The sequence below is a fragment of the Oncorhynchus mykiss genome, chromosome 11 (assembly GCF_057628025.1).
Source record: "Oncorhynchus mykiss isolate SJ-2025 chromosome 11, ASM5762802v1, whole genome shotgun sequence".
In the NCBI taxonomy this organism is placed as follows: Eukaryota; Metazoa; Chordata; class Actinopteri; order Salmoniformes; family Salmonidae; genus Oncorhynchus; species Oncorhynchus mykiss.
In genome coordinates, this window is record NC_143032.1 from 13,312,325 (window position 1) to 13,331,372 (window position 19,048).

Genomic DNA, 19,048 nt, shown 5'->3' on the forward strand with positions numbered 1-19,048 from the left:
GTTGACTGCCGTCTTAGTGCCTGCATCGGTTTGTGGTGGTAAATAGACAGCTCCGAAAAATATAGTTGAACTCTCCTTGTAAATAGTGTGGTCTACAGTTTATCATGAGATACTCTACCTCAGGCAAGCAAAACCTCAAGACTTCCTTAATATTAGATTATTAGCTGTTATTTAAAAATAGACAGACCGCCACCCCTTGTCTTAACCGAGGCAGCTGTTCTATCTTGCCATTGGACCAAAAACCCAGCCAGCTGTATGTTATCCATGTCGTCGGTCAGCCACAACTCGGTGAAAAATAAGATATTACAGTTTTTAATGTCCCGCTGGTAGGATAGTCTTGATCGGAGCTCATCCATTTTGTTATCCAACGATTGCACGTTGGCTAATAAAACTGATGGTAGATGGGGATTACTCACTCGCCATCGGATCCTTACAAGGCACCCCGACCTACGTCCCTGATATCTAGTCTCTTCTTCATGGGAATGGATTTGGGCCTTGTCGGGTGTCTGAAGTAAATCCTTCGCGTCTGACTCATTAAAGAAAATATCTTTGTCCAGTACGAGGTGAGTCATCGCTGTCCTGATATCCAGAAGCTCTTTTCAGTCATGAGACGGTGGCAGAAACATTACGTACAAAATAAGTTTAATACGTTTAAAAATATATATTTTAACCTTTATTTAACTAGGCAAGTCAGTTAAGAACAAATTCTTATTTACAATTAAGGCCTAACCAGGCCAAACCCTAATGACGCTGGGCCAATTGTGCGAAGCCCTATGGGATTCCCAATCACGGCCGGTTGTGATACTGCCTGGAATCGAACCATGGTCTGTAGTGACGCCTCTAGCACTCAGATGCAGTGCCTTAGACCGCTGCGCCACTCAATCACACATAATGAGACAGATGATACAATCTGCGTACACAGAGACACTTAAAGAGGACCCTTGGGAACCCATTTGGCAGATACAGTATAATACACCACTCACTGATACATGTAAGCCTGGTCCCAGATCTGTTTGTGCTGTATGACCCCTTATGTGAAAAATGACAATGACCAAAACACTAAGAGAATTGGGACCAGGCTAGTCACAAACAAAATAAATATTATAAACTGGGTGGTTTGAGCCGAATGCTGATTGACTGACAGTCGTGATATATATTTTTTATTTTACTAGGCAAGTCAGTTAAGAACAAATGATTTTTTTCAAAAACGGCCTAGGATCTCTGCCTTGTTCAGGGGCAGAACGACAGATTTTTACCTTGTCAGCTCGGGGATTCGATCTTGCAACCTTTCGGTTACTAGTCCAACGCTCTAACCACTAGGCTACTTGCCGCCCCAGGTATCAGACCGTATACCATGGCTATGACAAAATATTTATTTTAACTGCTCTAATTTCGATCGTAACCAGTTTATAATATCAATAAGGTACCTAGGGGATAAGGCAATAAATAAGGAACCTAACAGAGCTTAGCAGTGGAATACTATCACTGTCTGTCACAGCTAAGGGCTGTGTCCAGGCACTCCGCGTTGCGCTGGGCATAAGAACAGCGCTTAGCCATGGTATATTGGCCATATACCACATCCCCTCGAGTCTTATTGCTTAATTACAGCTCTGCTGTGTATCAGCTCATTGTCTTGCATTCCCTCAGCAGAATTCTGTAACATAATCAACAGTAACCACGGAATGAGGCGTACCTTTTGCAGGTATGGCAGTTGAGGAGGTCATCCTTGGGGACGTCGCTGGAGCCCTGGCCCCTCCCACACAGCGGACACAACAGGGCGGGGGCGGGCTCCTCCGGTCGCGTGTGGCAACTCTCACACAGTGTGATGTTGTGGCCCCAGTGGCCTGCCTGCCTGACTCCGCACTGAGAACACACCCGACAGTTCTGGAGAGGGAGAGACATGCTACATTAGTTACATTACTTCATGGATTCATTGCCTTCCAGAACATTTCAACATTTGTCTTTTCATTGTCTAACAACCAAAGTTTGGAGTTGCAAAACTATAACGTGAAAAAGACATTTGAAAAATACTTTTCCCGGTGGCTATAGAATGCTTAGCTACATGGCAACAGAACGGCCATAGATAACATAGAAAGTAATGACTTTATTTCTGCCAAACACCTTCAAAACTTTTGCCAACTGACCTCACTTTGTTATGAAGCATGAAATTGTTCTGTTTGAATGTTTGCTGAAAATGTAACACATCAGAGGTCTAAACTAATTGACATTTATTTACATTGTAATGTTAGTAATTAACACTGATACAACACTTGACATCTTTACGACAGCCATTTCAAATACTTTTTCACTGCATTGAGTTACGAAATATCAGAATTAACATCAATCTCCCCAACGCATCTTTAAGAATATGCCTCCCTCTATGCAATGAGCATGTGATCAGCCAGCTGGAAATTCCATTACGCCTTCAAAAGTCCCACTTCAAGCTCATTGAGTAGCGTTCAAAAGGAGCAGCATCATTCACGGATTTTGTCGGCGAGGAGGAGGAACAAGCTCATTCTAAAGCTTCTCTGTTGAAACACCCACAACACTCAAACCCTCCCCTTCTAAAGCTCAGACCCCCACTGGCCTAGTACAGTAACAAGCCACCACTCTGGCCTGGGTCCAGTGGCCTGCTCATGTCCAACAGTGGGGGAGAGAGTTGGTGAATACTATCACTGTCTGTCAGGTCCTGCCTGTGGGACCGGGGAAGGAGGGAGAGGAAGAGATAAATGCCCACCCGTCCATCCTAAGGAAAGTAAGTGCCTGTCTGGGATTTGGAAGAAGATGGGGATAAGGTGGGGGAGGGGTGAGTGTGTGTGTTAGCAGGCCTCAGATAACTCAATTTGCCATGGCAGCACAGTGTGTGTTTTGTCACAGTGAGCAGTGGACAGACAGGGATTAATGAGATGGGGTGGTGGAGTTTGGGTGTAGGCTATGCTCAAACCCTACACTCCAACCCGAGTACTCCGTTCTGTCACCTCTGGTCTCTTAGCCCTCCGACCCCTACGGGCGGGCAGCTCTCTGTACTGGCACCAAGCTCTTCCCTGTCCTGGCACCCCAACGGTAGAACCAGCTTCCCCCTGAAGCTAGGACAGCAGAGTCCCTGCCCATCTTCAGAAAACATCTAAAACCCTACCTCTTCAAAGAGTATCTTAAATAATCCTACAGCAACCCCCCCCCCCCCCCCCCCCTCACACACACACAATTGCATAACATTTTTTTTTTTAAAGGCCTTTTATGAACTAACACCCCACTTGAATCTCTTCCCTTTTACTAGCTCTGCCTATGCTGATAGCTACCTTGAGTAAAAATGTACTGCCTATGACTGTGATATGTGGTTGTCCCACCTTGCTATCTTAAGATGAATGCACTAAGTCGCTCCGGATAAGAGCATCTGCTAAATGACTAAAATGTAAAATATTTAGAGTGAAAGAAAGAGGGGGAGAAAGGGGGACAGAGAGAGAGAAAGAGGGGGACAAAGGGGGACAGAGAGAGAGGCAGAGACAGAGAGAGAAAGGGAGACAGAAAAAGAGAGAGAGAGAGAGAGAGAGAGAGAAAGGGGGACAGACAAAGAGAGCAAGAGAAAGAGGGGGAGAAAGGGGGACAGAGAGAGAGAGGCAGAGATAGAGAGAGAAGCGGGACAGAGAGAGAGAGGCAGAGAGAGAGAGAGAGAGAATGGGGACAGACCAAGAGAGAGAGAGTGAGAAAGAGGGGGAGAAAGGGGGACAGAGAGAAAGGGGACAGGAAAGCAACACAATTGTACCCAACCAAATCATGAGAAAAAAAAGATAATTATTTTTGTTAATGTGTCAAGTAATTTAACAAAAAAAAACAGAGCAAACTAGAATGCTATTTGGCCCTAAACAAAGAGTGCACAGTGGCAGAATACCTGACCACTGTGACTGACCCAAACTTAAGGAAAGCTTTGACTATGTACAGACTCAGGGAGCATAACCTTGCTATTGAGAAAGGCCGCCCTAGGCAGACATGGCTCTCAAGAGAAGACAGGCTATGTGCACACTGCCCACAAAATGAGGTGGAAACTGAGCTGCACTTCCTAACCTCCTGCCCAATGTATGACCATATTAGAGAGACATATTTTCCTCAGATTAGACAGATCCACAAAGAATTCAAAAACAAACCCAATTTTGATAAACTCCCATATCTACTGGGTGAAATTCCACAGTGTGCCATCACAGCAGCAAGATTTGTGACCTGTTGCCACAAAAAACAGGCAACCAGTGAAGAACAAACACCATTGTAAATACAACCCATATTTATGCTTATTTATTTTCCCTTGTGTACTTTAACCATTTGTACATTGTTACAACACTGTATATATACATAAGATGACATGTGTAATGTCATTATTCTTTTGAAACTTCTGTATGTGTAATGTTTACTGTTAATTTTTATTGTTTATTTGACTCTTGTATATTATTTACCTCACTTGCTTTGGCAATGTTAACACATGTTTCCCATGCCAATAAAGCCCCTTGAATTGAATTGAGAGAGCGAGACCGAGACAGAGACAGACAGTGAGAGAAATAGGGACAGACAAAGAGAGAGAGAGAAAGAGGGGGAGCTGGTGGCCAGCTTCTGGTCAGAGGCATGGGATCAGAGAGAGGCATATCTATCCAATTAATGTGGCAGGTTAGGAGAATCCCTCCAATCCCTACCACTCTCATACCACTGCTGGCCGGGTGAAGAGGGGGATGTGAAATGATGGATTAGCTCAGATTACATAAAATAAACCAGGATCTGTAGTGACACCTCTAGCACTGAGATACTGCGCCACCCAGGGGCCCAAAACTAAGTAAAATGGGTGAATGAAAACTAAAATGTTGGTTTGAAAGATAGAAGTTTGAAACTAAGAAATCCTCACAAGTCTTCCAGAATGCAATAACAATAATAATAATGTTCACCTATACAATAATGTAAAGAGGTTGGGGCCATCTTAGCCTTGGGCACTCACCGCTCCCTCCATTTTAGGAAGCAAACATAGCCAAAAACCTACTTGTTATGACTTAATACAGAGCTTAATAGCAGAGATGAACGCTTGGGTGCTTGCAAACCCTCACTGCAACCCACAGCAAAGCAGAGAGAACACACTGTATTGTTGATGATTGAGGTCTGTATCGCCTCCCTCCCGCGGCCAAAAAGACGCTACAAAGAGGCACTAAAAGGCCCGAAAGCTATTTTCAACCATCGGATAAAAACAGCTGGGAGACTCTTAAGGGACAGTGGAGAGATGGAGAGATGTGGAGAGGAGGGGGGGGGGAGAATGAGGGGAATGGGGATAATGTGAAACAGCCGGGAGACTCTTCGGGGGACAACAGAGATAGAGGGGGAAAGAGAGACAGTGAGAGAGAGAGAGAAAGAGCGGGGAGGAATGGAAAACAGAAAGAGGAGGCCGGGGAGGGGTGAAAACAGTATCACTGTAAACAAGGGGACGTGATTTGAAGAGAGCTTCACATAAAAGCTCTTGTTCGTTCAGAGCTTATTCTCACCACCACATTTTCCTCCCCGGTTGAGATAAATTGACAGCACTTTATTCCTCATACAAATACAGTGCCTTCAGAAATTATTCACATCTTCTCCATATTTTGTTGTTACAGCCTGAATTTAAAATGTATTAAATTGAGATTTTGTCACTGATTAACACAATGTCAAAGTGGAATTTTATTTGTCGAAAATGTTCTTATTATTAAAAGAAATAGACTGAAAACATTTCAGCTTTACAAGTATTCAATCCCTTTGTTATGGCAAGCCTAAATAAGTTCAGGAGTAAACAAGTCACATAATACTTTACATTGACTTACTCTGTGTGCAATAATAGTGTTTAAAATGATTTTTGAATGACTACGCCATCTCTGTACTCCACACATATAGATAATTGTAAAGTCCCTCCATCGAGTTGTGAATTTCAAGCACAGATTCAACCACAAAGACCAGGGAGGTTTTCCAATGCCTCGCAAAGAAGGGCACCGATTGGTAGATGGGTACAAATAAAAAAGCAGACGCTGAATATTCCTTTGAGCATGGTGAAGTTATAAATGAAACTTTGTCTGCTGTATCAATACATCCAGTCACTACAAAGATACAGGCATCCTTCCTAAATGATTTGACAAAGAGGAAGGAAACCGCACAGGGATTTCAACATGAGGCCGATGGTGATTTTAAAACCAGTACAGAGTTTGATGGTTGTGATAGGAGAAAACTGAGGATAGATCAACAACATTGTAGTTATGCCACAATACTAACCTAAATGACAGTCAAAAGAAGGACGCCCGTACAGAATACAAATATTCCAAAACATGCATCCTGTTTGCAACAATGCAGTTAAGTAATTCTGCAAAAAATGGTGTCAAAGAAATCTACTTTTTATCATGAATACAAATCGCTATGTTTGGGGCAAATCCAACACAATAGATCACGGAGTACCACTTCATATCTTCCATCATGGTGGTGGCTGCCTCATGTTGGTCATGGGCAAGGTCTAGGGAGTTTCTCTTTAATAAAAAATACATGTAATACAGCACAGACAAATTCACCTTTCAGCAGGACAATAACCTAAAACACAATGCCAAATCTACACTGGAGTTGCTTACCAAGACAGCATTGAATGTTCCTGAGTGGCCTAGTTAAGTGTTGACTTAGGACTTTCTGTTTAGCAATGACCAACAAGCAACTTGACAGAACTTGAAGAATGTTTAAAAGTAATAAATGGGCAAATATTGTACAATCCATGTGTGCAAACCTCTTAGAAACTTACCCAGAAATACTCTCACCTGAAAACCCTACAAAATGTGCTTCTAACATGTATTGTCTCAGGGGGGTGAATACTTATCTATTCAAGATATTATAAAAAAAATGTAAGTATGAAAAATAAAACAGGGGTAAATTATAATATACAGTCATTATTGCTCATAATTGACCCCTATCTTTGTGAGAAAAACTAAACAAAACCTATTTCTCTGAGCAATTTTATTAGTATAAAAATAAATAATTCAAATATTGAGCTATATTGTATGCCAATTGTTTGGGGGAAATTACATTATTTCATACTAATAAAATTGCTCAGAGGTAGAAATTGTGATTGGTTATTTTCTCAAAAAAGGTAGGGGTAAATTATTGTCACCCCTAAAGATATGAATAAATTAAAACAGCCAAAAGTGTAGTATTTGGTCGCATATTCCTAGCACACAATTATTACATCAAGGTTGTGAATTTACAAACTTGTTGGATGCTTTTGCAGTTCATTTTGTTTGTGTTTCAGACAATTTTGTGCCCAATAGATATGAAATGGTAAATAATGCAGTTCATTTTTATGCATTTCTCACTTTTACTATAAATAAGAATATACTATGTTTCTAAGAACTTCCCAATTAAAATGACAACACTACCATGATCCCGGATGAACCTGAGTGAACCGTGAATAATGATGAGTGAGAAAGTTAAAACCAGTTGAGTCTATGGGGGCGCTATTTCATTATTGGATAAAAAAACATGCCCATTTTAAGCGCAATATTTTGTCACGAAAAGATGCTCGACTATGCATATAATTGACAGCCTTGGAAAGAAAACAGTCTGACGTTTCCAAAACTGCAAAGATATTATCTGTGAGTGCCACAGAACTCATGCTACAGGCGAAACCAAGATGAAACTTCAAACAGGAAATGAGCAGAATTTGTGAGGTGAGGTGAGGTGCACTACATGGCCAAAGCGGGATGAGAAAAGAAGCCCAATAAAAACTTCCAAACGGCCAACGTTGTGGTATATATTCACTTATCGCTCATTTGTAAACTATAAATATTCATACATTACTAGCTCAAACACCTAATCTGCAAAAATGACAAGTTAATTAGTGGGTGATGGTGATTTCAGAAGCAAAGTGGGGGGACAAAAAATATAGGCTACATTGCCCTCCCTAAACTGATAGTGGTGGTCATCTGGTGGTAGATGCCTAGTCTCCCTTATGGCTCAGATCAGGTGCCTACAAAGTTCATACACATACATAATAATTATTATTTATTATTATTTTTAACGCACAAACAAAAACCATCAAGCGCTATGATGAAACTGGCTCTCATGAGGACCGCCACAGTAAAGGAAGAGTTTCCTCTGATGCAGAGGATAAGTTCATTAGAGTTACCAGCTTCAGAATGCAGCCAAAATAAATGCTTCAGAGTTCAAGTAACAGATACATCTCAACATCAACTGTTCAGAGGAGACTGCATGAATCAGGCCTTCACGGTCAAATTGCTGCATTGAAACCACGACTAAAGGACACCAATAATAAGAAGAAACTTGCTTGGGCCAAGAAATACGAGCAATGGGCATTAGATCGTTGTTTGGTCTGATGATTCCAAATTTGAGATTTTTGGTTCCAACCGCTGTGTCTGAAACGCAGAGTAGGTGAACGGATGATCTCCGCATGTGTGGTTCCCACCGTGAAGCATGGAGGAGGTGTGATTGTGTGGGGGTACCTTGCTGGTGACACTGAGTAATTTATTTAGAATTCAAGGCACACTTAACCAACATGGCTACCACAGCATTCTGCAATGATACGCCATCCCATCTGGATTGCGCTTAATGGGACAATCATTTGTTTTCAACTGGACAATGACCCAAAACACACCTCCAGGCTGTGTAAAGGCTATTTGACCATGAAGGAGAGTGATAGTAATGGAGTTCTGCATTAGATGACCTGGCTCCACAAATCACCTGACCTCAACCCAATAGAGATTTGGGTTTGGGATGAGGTGGACCACAGAGTGAAGGACAAGCAGCCAACAAGAGCTGTTGGAAAATAATTCCTTATGAAGTAGGGTGAGAGAATGCCAAGAGTGTGCAAAGATGTCATCAAGGCAAAATGTCGGGGCGGCAGGGTAGCCTAGTGGTTAGAGTGTTAGACTAGTAACCGGAAGGTTGCAAGTTCAAATCCCCGAGCTGACAAGGTACACATCTGTCGTTCTGCCCCTGAACAGGCACTGTACCTAGGCTGTCATTGAAAATAAGAATTTGTTCTTAACTGACTTGCCTAGTTAAATAAAAAAAATAAAAAATTTAAGGCAAAATGTGACTACTTTGAAGAATCCCAAATATAATTTAACACTTTTTTGGTTATTCCATGTGTTATTTCATAGTTTATATGTCTTCACCATAATTCTACAATGTAGAAAATAGTAAAAATAAAGACAAACCCTAAAATGAGCAGTTCACGTTTGAACTGGAATTGTTCCTAAAGATTTGAAAATTGCCAAAGTTAAATCTGAGGATCCAAGATCTTTCACAAATTAAAATCGCCTATTATCTGTAGTATCATGTTTTTCTAAAATCCTAGAATAATTGGTGTATAAGAGAATGTTCAAACATTTAAAATGAACACTGTATTCTATGAGTACCAATATTGTAAAAACTCGTAAAATCGACTCCACAGATATGGCTCTTTTGCAACTTGTGGATCAAATTTTTACAGCTCTTAACAAAGAATACAGTCTTGGCATATTTTTTTATTTATCCAATGCGTTTGACACAGTCAATCATGAAATATTACTTTCTAAATTGTATGAGATTATATATATCATTCTCTTCGCCTAGGATACCAATTTCCTTTTATCACAAGAATTTTGATTCACTAATTAATTAAGCTAACTCATGTATGGCCACATTTTCTGAATGATTCCAGATAATTTGTTAATCTTCAAAATGTTAAAACATTATTGTATTAAATAGTAAGTAAATAATAAATATATAAAAATAAAAAGAGCCAGAATCTAAATTGGTTGGAGATGAAATGGAACAAGTCACATCCACTAGATTCCTCTGAGTTCTAATTAATGAAAAGTTATCCTGGAAAGATCATAGTACATTTGTCTGCAGCAAAGTGATGAAATCTGTAGGTATCATCAGAAACATTAGTGGTTTGGTTCATCAGGCTTGCTTCCTAACTCTATACTATAGCTTCATTTACCCATATCTCATTTACTGTAATAGTGTCTGGGCCAGTACATACCCACACAAAATTACTCATCATACAAATTACATTTACAAGACTAGCTGCCACCAGTATCTCAGTATCGTGTCTATTTATGACATTAATGTCAATTATACACTTTCATCTAGAAATACTCATACCTCCCAGACAGTTTACCTTTCAATGGATTCTTCCAGGTTCATTCTGACATCCATCTATGTAACACACTGCAATAACCTTCACCCTCCCCACTGCCGCACCTCACAGTCAGTTCTCTATCAGATAAAGAGGTACCATACTCTGGAATTCTTATCTTCACATTGCCGAAAGCTCATCATCCCTCAATAACTTCAAGCGAAGAAAGGGGGTCAGCCTGATGAACCAAACTACCCAATAATCCCCTCTATGTAGCCAGACAGAAGCCACTCCTCAGTAAAAGGCACGACAACCCACTAGGAGTTTGCCTAAAGGACTCTCAGACCATGAGAAACAAGTTTCTCTGGTCTGATGAAACTAAGATTGAACTCTTTGGCCTGAATGCCAAGCGTCACATCTGGAAGAAACCTGGCACCATCCCTACGATGAAGCATGGTGGTGGCAGCAGCATCATGCTGTGGGGATGTTTTTCAGCAGCAGGACCTGGAAGACTAGTCAGGATCGAGGGAAAGATGAATGGAGCACAGACCAAGGCAACAGGACAAGGACCCTAGGAATACAGGAAAGACAACGCAAGAGTGTCTCTGAATGTCCTTGAGTGGCCGAGCCAGAGCCCGGACTTGAACCCGATCGAACATCTCTGGTGCGACCTGAAAATAGCTGTGCAGCGACACTCCCCATCCAACCTGACAGAGCTTGATAGGATCTGCAGAGAAGAATGGGAGAAACTCTACAGATACAGGTGTGCCAAGCTTGTACCGTCATACCCAAGAAGACACAAGGCTGTAATCGATGCCAAAGGTGCTTCAACGAAGTACTAAGAAAAGGGTCTGAATACTTATGTAAATGTAACACACTTGTTAAAAAAATAAAAGAAAAAAAAGTTGTAAAAATTAAACAGTTTTTACCCTGTCATTATGGTGTATTGTGTGTAGCAAAAACAATTTAATCCATTTTAGAATAAGGCTGTAACATAACAAAACGTGGATATAGTCAAGAAGTCTGAATACTTTCCGAATGCACTGCATTGAAGTGTCTTGAAAGGGAAAGATGCACATCCCCTACACGCTCTTGTCTCGGCTCGACGGTATTCCGTGTTGTGAAAGGTGTTTGGAGTGTTTCTTACCTTGCATCGCCAGCCATTGGTGGGGATGGATTCCATGGCAGGCTGGAGACAGAAGGTGTGATAGCCTTTGTCACACATGTCACACACCAGCATCTTGCTGTCCTCTCCCGGGTTCCTGAAAAACAGACACAGTAGAGGGAAAGATGACACACACACACACACCTAATAATATGATCTCAGTGTACAAGACATTAGGAACACCTTCCTAATATTGGGTTGCATCCCCCTTTGCCCTCAGAACAGCCTCAATTCATTTGGGCATGGACTCTACAAGATGTCGAAAGCATTCCGCAGGGATCCTGGCCCATGTTGACTCCAATGCTTCTCACAGTTGTGTCAAGTTGGCTGGATGTCCTTTGGGTGGTGGACCATTCTTGATACACAACTGTTGAGCGGGAAAAACTCAGCAGCGCTGCAATTCTTGCCACACTCAAACCAGTGCACCTGGCACCTACTACCATGCCCCTGTCAAAGGGACTTATGTCCACAATCCTTGTCTGAATTGTCTCAAGGCTTAAAAATCCTTCTTTAACTTCTTGGTGACTGGGGGGCAGTATTGAGTAGCTTGGATGAATAAGGTGCCCAGAGTAAATTAGTATATTTGGATAGAAAACACTCTGAAGTTTCTAAAACTGTTTGAATGATGTATGAGAGTATAACAGAACTCATATGGCAGGTGAAAACCTGAGAAAAATCCAACCAGGAAGTGGGAAATCTGAGGTTTGTAGTTTTTCAACTCATTGTCATTCCAATATACAGTGTCTGTGGGGTAATTTTGCACTTCCTAAGGCTTCCACTAGATGTCAACAGTCTTTAAGAACCTTGTTTGATGCTTCTACTATGAAGGGGGGCCGAACGAGAGGGGATTGAGCCAGGTGTCTGGCAGATTGTGACGCGCGGTCATGTGAAAGTTAGCTTGCATTCCATTTCTTTTCTACAGACAAAGGAATTCTCCAGTTGGAACATTATTGAAGATTTATGATAAAAACATCCTAAAGATTGATTCTATACTTCGTTTGACATGTTTCTATGACCTGTAATATAACTTTTTTGACTTTTCGTCCGACCTTTTGGCTGGACTAGCACGCGCATTTGGATTTATTTACCAAACACCCTAACAAAAGGAGGTATTTGGACATAAATTATGAACTTTATTGAACAAATCAAACACATTGTGTGGAACTGGGATTCCTAGGAGTGCATTCTGATGAAGATCATCAAAGGTAAGTGAATATTTATAATGCTATTTCTGACTAATGCTGACTCCACAACATGGCGGATATCTCTTTGGCTATTTTGGTCTCTGAGCGCCGTACTCAGATTATTGCATGGTATGCTTTTTCCGTAAAGTTTTTTTGGAATCTGACACAGTGGTTGCATTAAGGAGAGGTGGATCTAAAGTTCAATGTTTATTATGAGTATTTCTGTAAATTGATGTGGCTCTCTGCAAAATCACCCCATGTTTTGGAACTACTGAACATAACACACCAATGTAAAATGAGATTTTTGGATATAAATATGCACTTTATCGAACAAAACATACATGTATTGTGTAACATGAAGTCCTATGAGTGTCATCTGATGAAGATCATCAAAGGTTAGTGGCTGTGTTTTTCTGTAACTTGGTGGTGACCTAACATTATCGTTTGTGGTGCTTTCGCTGTAAAGCCTTTTTGAAATCAGACGCTGTGGCTGGATTAACGAGAATTGTATCTTTAAAATGGTGTAAAATATTTGTATGCTTGAGGAATTTTAATTATGAGATTTTTGTTGTTTTGAATTTGGCGCCCTGCACTTTCACTGGCTGTTGGTGAGGTGGGACGCTACCGTCCCTAATATCCCAGAGAGGTTAACCTGTCTTCTCCCCTTCATCTATACTGATTGAAGTAGATTTAACAAATGACAATGTTTTGTATATTCAATGTATGAGACACTTATGGAGACACACAAAAAAGAGAAAAATGACACCCACCCACACACCTAATAAGCAACTAACACAATCTGAGAAATTGGCAGTTTGTTTCCCGACCGTGTCGACAGACAACCTAACAAACCGTCAACTGTTGACTCTGGTCCTCCAGGGTCTCAGTGTCTATGGGCTCTTTAACAGTGACTCATTTCGAGTCTGGGACTTGGACAATCGACTACATTCATTTATCAATGAAGTATGAGGAAGAAAAGAAAGCCAGCCAGACAGTTGGGAGTTTGAATTTAGTTTGTCAATGGGGGAGGTTCACATAGTAGGTTATGTTTAATACAATATATTTTATCACACACCACATTGTGGACAATACCTTTTTTTTTAACAGTGTTTATAGGAATGAGAAAATAACATTTCCTTCAACAGAATCAAATTTGCTAAGCTTCAAGATTCAAAATTTGTTCAGCCAATCAAACCTGCCATTAAACTGAACCCGCAATCGAGAACAGTCCCTCTACGGCGAATTTTGGTTGGATTAACAATGTTTGAAGAATAAATCAAGAGACCAGAGCGTAAGATTTATGGTGTACGCATGTGTGTGTGCAGCGTAGGGTTATGATATTAGGGAAGAGGCTAGAGCCCTGAGATCTATCAAATCCCAGCAGCCTGTATTTCAGCTGACGCAAATCCAACCTGAATGAAAACATCATCTGAGATTTACAACTGTGCAGTGGAGTCATTACCGCCCGCGCACACACATCTCTAGATCACTCCCCCCCCCCCCCCCCTGCCAATTCCACAGTGCTCCATCTGGTAAAACTGCACTATACATTTCACTATGCTTTTCCCCCCTCTCTCTTCCTTCCCAGTTCCTTTGGAGGCTAAGCACCATGATGCAGGGATCCAAAATAAGGTAGGGTGGAGGTGGGTGTGTATGTGTGCTTGCATTATGAGAGGATAGCAGGGGTATACGGTAGGCCTCTTGCCCCTACAGACAGGCTTCACGGTGGGCATCTTGCCCCTACAGACAGGCTTCACGGGGGGCCTCTTGCCCCTACAGACAGGCTTCACGGGGGGCCTCTTGCCCCTACAGACAGGCTTCACGGGGGGCCTCTTGCCCCTACAGACAGGCTTCACGGGGGGCCTCTTGCCCCTACAGACAGGCTTCACGGTGGGCCTCTTGCCCCTACAGACAGGCTTCACGGTGGGCCTCTTGCCCCTACAGACAGGCTTCACGGTGGGCCTCTTGCCCCTACAGACAGGCTTCACGGTGGGCCTCTTGTCTCTACAGACAGGCTTCAGGGTAGGCCTCTTGTCCCTACATAAGGCTTTACAGTTGGCCTCCTGCCCCTACATACAGGCTACATACAGGCTTTACAGTAGGCCTCCTGCCCCTACATACAGGCTTTACAGTAGGCCTCCTGCCCCTACATACAGGCTTTACAGTAGGCCTCCTGCCCCTACATACAGGCTTTACAGTAGGCCTCCTGCCCCTACATACAGGCTTTCAGTTCCCACAATCTCAGATGTCATCTCTTTCAACATTAAGAGCTTCTGTTAAATTCTGTCCATGATTGACAGGCTATGACACGCAAATGCTATGGAGATGAACTTGCATGTCTCACGTGGGATTCCATGTCAAATCAACAAGCACACCAGAGACTAGCGTGGTGATTATCACCCTACCAAAAACATGGCCTTGGTCCATGAAATTAACATTTTCATTTTTGACCATGCAGAGTTTAGGAAACTCTATAAAAATCATTAAAAGCCCAGCTTCAATGGAGACAACTTTAGGTCACGCTCTGTTGGTTTTTCATTACTTCATTTGCTGGCCCCTGGAGCATTTTGAATCGTAATATGTCTCTGCAAACATAGTCACCACCGTCTTTCATCTAATCTTTACTATATACACTGGCTTGAGAAAGTATTTCTACACCTTGACATATTCCACATTTTGTTATAATTTAAAAGTATTCACAACCGAGTCAATACATGTTATAATCACCTTAGACAGTGATTACAACTGTGAGTCTTTCTGGGTATGGATTGTACAACATTTGCACATTATTATTTTAAACATTCTTTAAGCTCTGCAAAGTTGGTTGTTGTTCATTGCAAGACAGCCATTTTCAAGTCTTGCCATTTTAAGGCCAAAAATTCAATGTTGTCTTGGTAAGCTACTCCAGCATATTTTTGACCTTGTGTTTTAGTCTATTGTCTTTTAAAAGGTGATGTTGTCTCAAAGTGTCTGCTGAAAAGCAGACCGGAAAAAAGATTTTGCCTGTTCTTAGCTTCATTCCTTTTCTTTTTAAGCTAAAAAAAACAACAACTCTGCCGTCATTGCCGATGACAAGAATACCCATAACATGATGCAGCCACCACCATGCTTGACAAATATTAAGAGTATTACTCAGTGATGTGTTGTGTTTACCCAAAACATAACGCTTTGTATTCAGGAAATTAAGTAGATTTTTTTTGCCAAAATGTTTTGCAGTATTACTAAAGTGCCTTATTGCAAACAGGATGCATATTTTAGAATACTTTTATTCTGTACAAGCTTCCTTTTCCCTGTCTTTTATGTTCGTATTTTGGAGAAACTACAATGTTGTTGATCCATCGTCACAGCCATTAAACTCTAACCGTTTACATACAGTTGAAGTCGGAAGTTTACATACACTTAGGTTGGAGTCATTAAAACTCGTTTTTGTGCATGACACAAGGTATTTTTCCAACAATTGTTTACAGAGAGATTATTTCACTGTATCACAATTCAGGTGGGTCAGAAGTTTACATACGCTAAGTTGACAGTGCCTTTATACAGCTTGGAAAATTATAGAAAATGGCATGGCTTTAGAAGCTTCTGATAGGCTAATTGACATCATTTGAGTCAATTGGAGGTGTACCTGTGGATGTATTTCAAGGCCTACCTTCAAACTCAGTGCCTCTTTACTTGACATCATGGGAAAATCAAAAGAAATCCAATTTGAGACCTCCACAAGTCTGGTTCATCCTTGGGAGCAATTTCCAAATGCCTGAAGGTACCACGTTCATCTGTACAAACAATAGTACGCAGGTATAAACACCATGGGACCACGCAGCCGTCATACTGCTCAGGAAGGAGACGTGTTCTGTCTCCTAGAGATGAACGTACTTTGGTGAGAAATGTGAAAATCAATCCCAGAACAACAGCAAAGGACCTTGTGAAGATGCTGGTAACTATTTCCAAAGTAAAACGAGTCCTATATCGACATAACCTGAAAGGCCGCTCAGCAAGGAAGAAGCCACTGCTCCAAAACCACCATTAAAAAAGCCAGACTCTGGTTTGCAATTGCACATGGGGACAAAGTACTTGTGGAGAAATGTCCTCTGGTCTGATGAAACAAAAATAGAACTGTTTGGCCATAATGACCATTGTTATGTTTGGAGGAAAAAGGCAGAAGTTTGCAAGCCGAAAAACTCCATCCCAACCGTGAAGCACGGGGGTGGCAGCATCATGTTGTGGGGGTGCTTTGCTGCAGGACAAACTGGTGCACTTCACAAAATAAATGACATCATGAGGGAGGAAAATTATGTGGATATATTGAAGCAACATCAAGACATCAGTCAGGAAGTTAAAGCTTGGTCGCAAATGGGTCTTCCAAATGGACAATGACCCCAAGCATACTTTCAAAGTTGTGGCAAAATGACTTAAGGACAACACAGCCAAGGTATTGGCTGTGGCCATCACAAAGCCCTGACCTCAAAATTTGTGGGCAGAACTGCTTGTGCAAGCAAGGAGGCCTACAAACCTGACTCAGTTACACCAGCCCTGTCAACTTATTGTGGGAAGCTTGTGGAAGGCTACCTGAAGCGTTTGACCCAAGGTAAACAATTTAAAGGCAATGCTACCAAATACTAATTGAGTATATGTAAACTTCTGACCTACTGGGAATGTGATGAAAGAAATAAAAGCTGAAAGACATAATTATTCTCTACTATTATTCTGATATAACTGAGTTTAATGCATTTGGCTAAGGTGTATGTAAACTTCCGACTTCAACTGTATACGTGCCCCGTTTCAGGAAACTAGGCTTATGTCATGGGTCACTAGTTCACAGGAGAGCCATTTGAAAGTACTTGTTTTTTTTAATCAAAATTGTTTTTTGGGCAGAAATGCCTTCTCGAACATCTGAACTTCCATGTGCCTTAATAAGAAACTTGTGTGCCATCTGTAAATACCAATGAAATTGTTAAATTACAAGCCAAGTTGGTTAAGATACAGAAAAAGACAGAAACCTCTTCTAGCAATGATTGGCTGAGATAATGAGTGAGCTGGACATGCCGAGAGATGAGTTTGGATTGGTCTGCCATATAGCACACTTCTGTCTATTTGAGCTGGTCAGAATGTGTCGGGTAATCCCGCCTAACGCGGCTTTATTTTTAAAGTTTTGCATATTAAAACTTAACAAAAGACGTCACTGCAACAACTGTTTCAGAGCACTCTGGTCTAAGTGTACCAGAGTGCAGAATAACTGATGAATTTACGAACGCTGAACACCGATTGAATATGGTCGGTGTCATTAAACATTGACAAACAAGCTTAATTAAATTGTTTCCAGGAGCAGTTACAGTCACCAACGCTCTGGATAGCATGAAAACAGTTTATCCAGCTCTGCTAGGGCGAGTAAAATGGTCAGAGATTGGGTGGGGGCTAAAGTTGAAATAATTCAAATAAATGTTAAATTATTTGTACCTGGAATTTGTCTTTCAGTTATCAGTAGGACACGCCTGACTCTCCTCCACCAGTCATACAAGGAAAATGGTCTAATGCCTCAGGTTACACCTGAAGCATGAGGACTTGCAGTGAGTGCTGAACTTCAACAACTACTCAGAGGATAATGCAATAGTATTACCAGGACAACACTGGTGGAAACTGCTGCCATCCCACGTGACAAAAACAACAGTGTGGCGTCTCTGCAAGGATTCCATGACAACACGGTATGTAAAGCAAAAAAAACCGCTTGGATTATTTAATTGAGCTCCCAACATGACTGGCACTACTTTTATCGACCACACATTGTTTCATGTATTTTGTTTAGTCAAGCTGTGTGTCATTTTAACTTCCAGTTTCCAAGATTATGTTTCTGTATGCAGTGCTGCTGCTCTGAACATTTGTAGGTAAGTGAAACTTACCTGACAATGATGCATTAAAAAATTATATTATGTTTAACATTGCATTTTCTTTTCATTAACTTATCTTATTGTTCTTTTGTTGTTGGCAGGTGCACTATCCTTCTGACCCTATGCAGCCAGGTCCCATCTACTTTCTATCTCCTCGCAACTGCAGTGCCCAAAACAAGAACAAGTTTGTGCTCTGGTACTGTGCCTGGCGGACCATGCACAAGCTCCACCACAGTTTTGACCTTCACTTCCTGATCACAGGCCACACAAAGTTTGCCCCTGACTGATGTGTGGGCATCAACAAGCAGCGCTTCAGAAAGAACAGAGTGAACAGAGTGAACACTTTGTCTGAGATTGCTGGTGTTGTGAAGGACAGCACTGTGACAGGGGTCAACATCCCACAGCTGTTTGGACTGGAGGATGGTACGGTGCTGGTGGAAAGCTACGGCTGGCAACAACACCTGACTCCATACTTCAGACTGCTGCCACAGTTCAAGCAGTACCAGCACTTCAGGTGAATATAATTTCATTGCATTGTATGAGGTTCTTCTTATCTAAACTTGGGAGGTGAATTGATGTTGTAGAATAATAGCGAAGACATCAAAACTATGAAATAACAAATGGAATCATGTAGTACCCAAAAAAGTGTAAAACATCAAAATATATTTTACATTTCAGATTACTCAAAGTAGCCACAATTTGC

At 41.4% G+C, this 19,048-nt stretch overlaps 1 protein-coding gene across 2 annotated transcripts in view; it reads right to left on the minus strand.

Annotated features, from left to right (window-relative positions):
- The window catches only part of LOC110535292 (histone-lysine N-methyltransferase 2C), a 232,245-nt gene that overhangs the window by 102,634 nt on the left and 110,563 nt on the right, over window positions 1–19,048 (minus strand). For both annotated transcript variants that reach the window (XM_036934913.2, XM_090189444.1), the window contains exons 9-10: window positions 11,262–11,376; window positions 1,694–1,884 (exon numbers count right to left, since the gene is read on the minus strand). In XM_036934913.2, coding sequence (XP_036790808.2) covers window positions 1,694–1,884; window positions 11,262–11,376 — 306 coding nt within the window. The remainder of the gene's footprint in view (window positions 1–1,693; window positions 1,885–11,261; window positions 11,377–19,048) is intronic.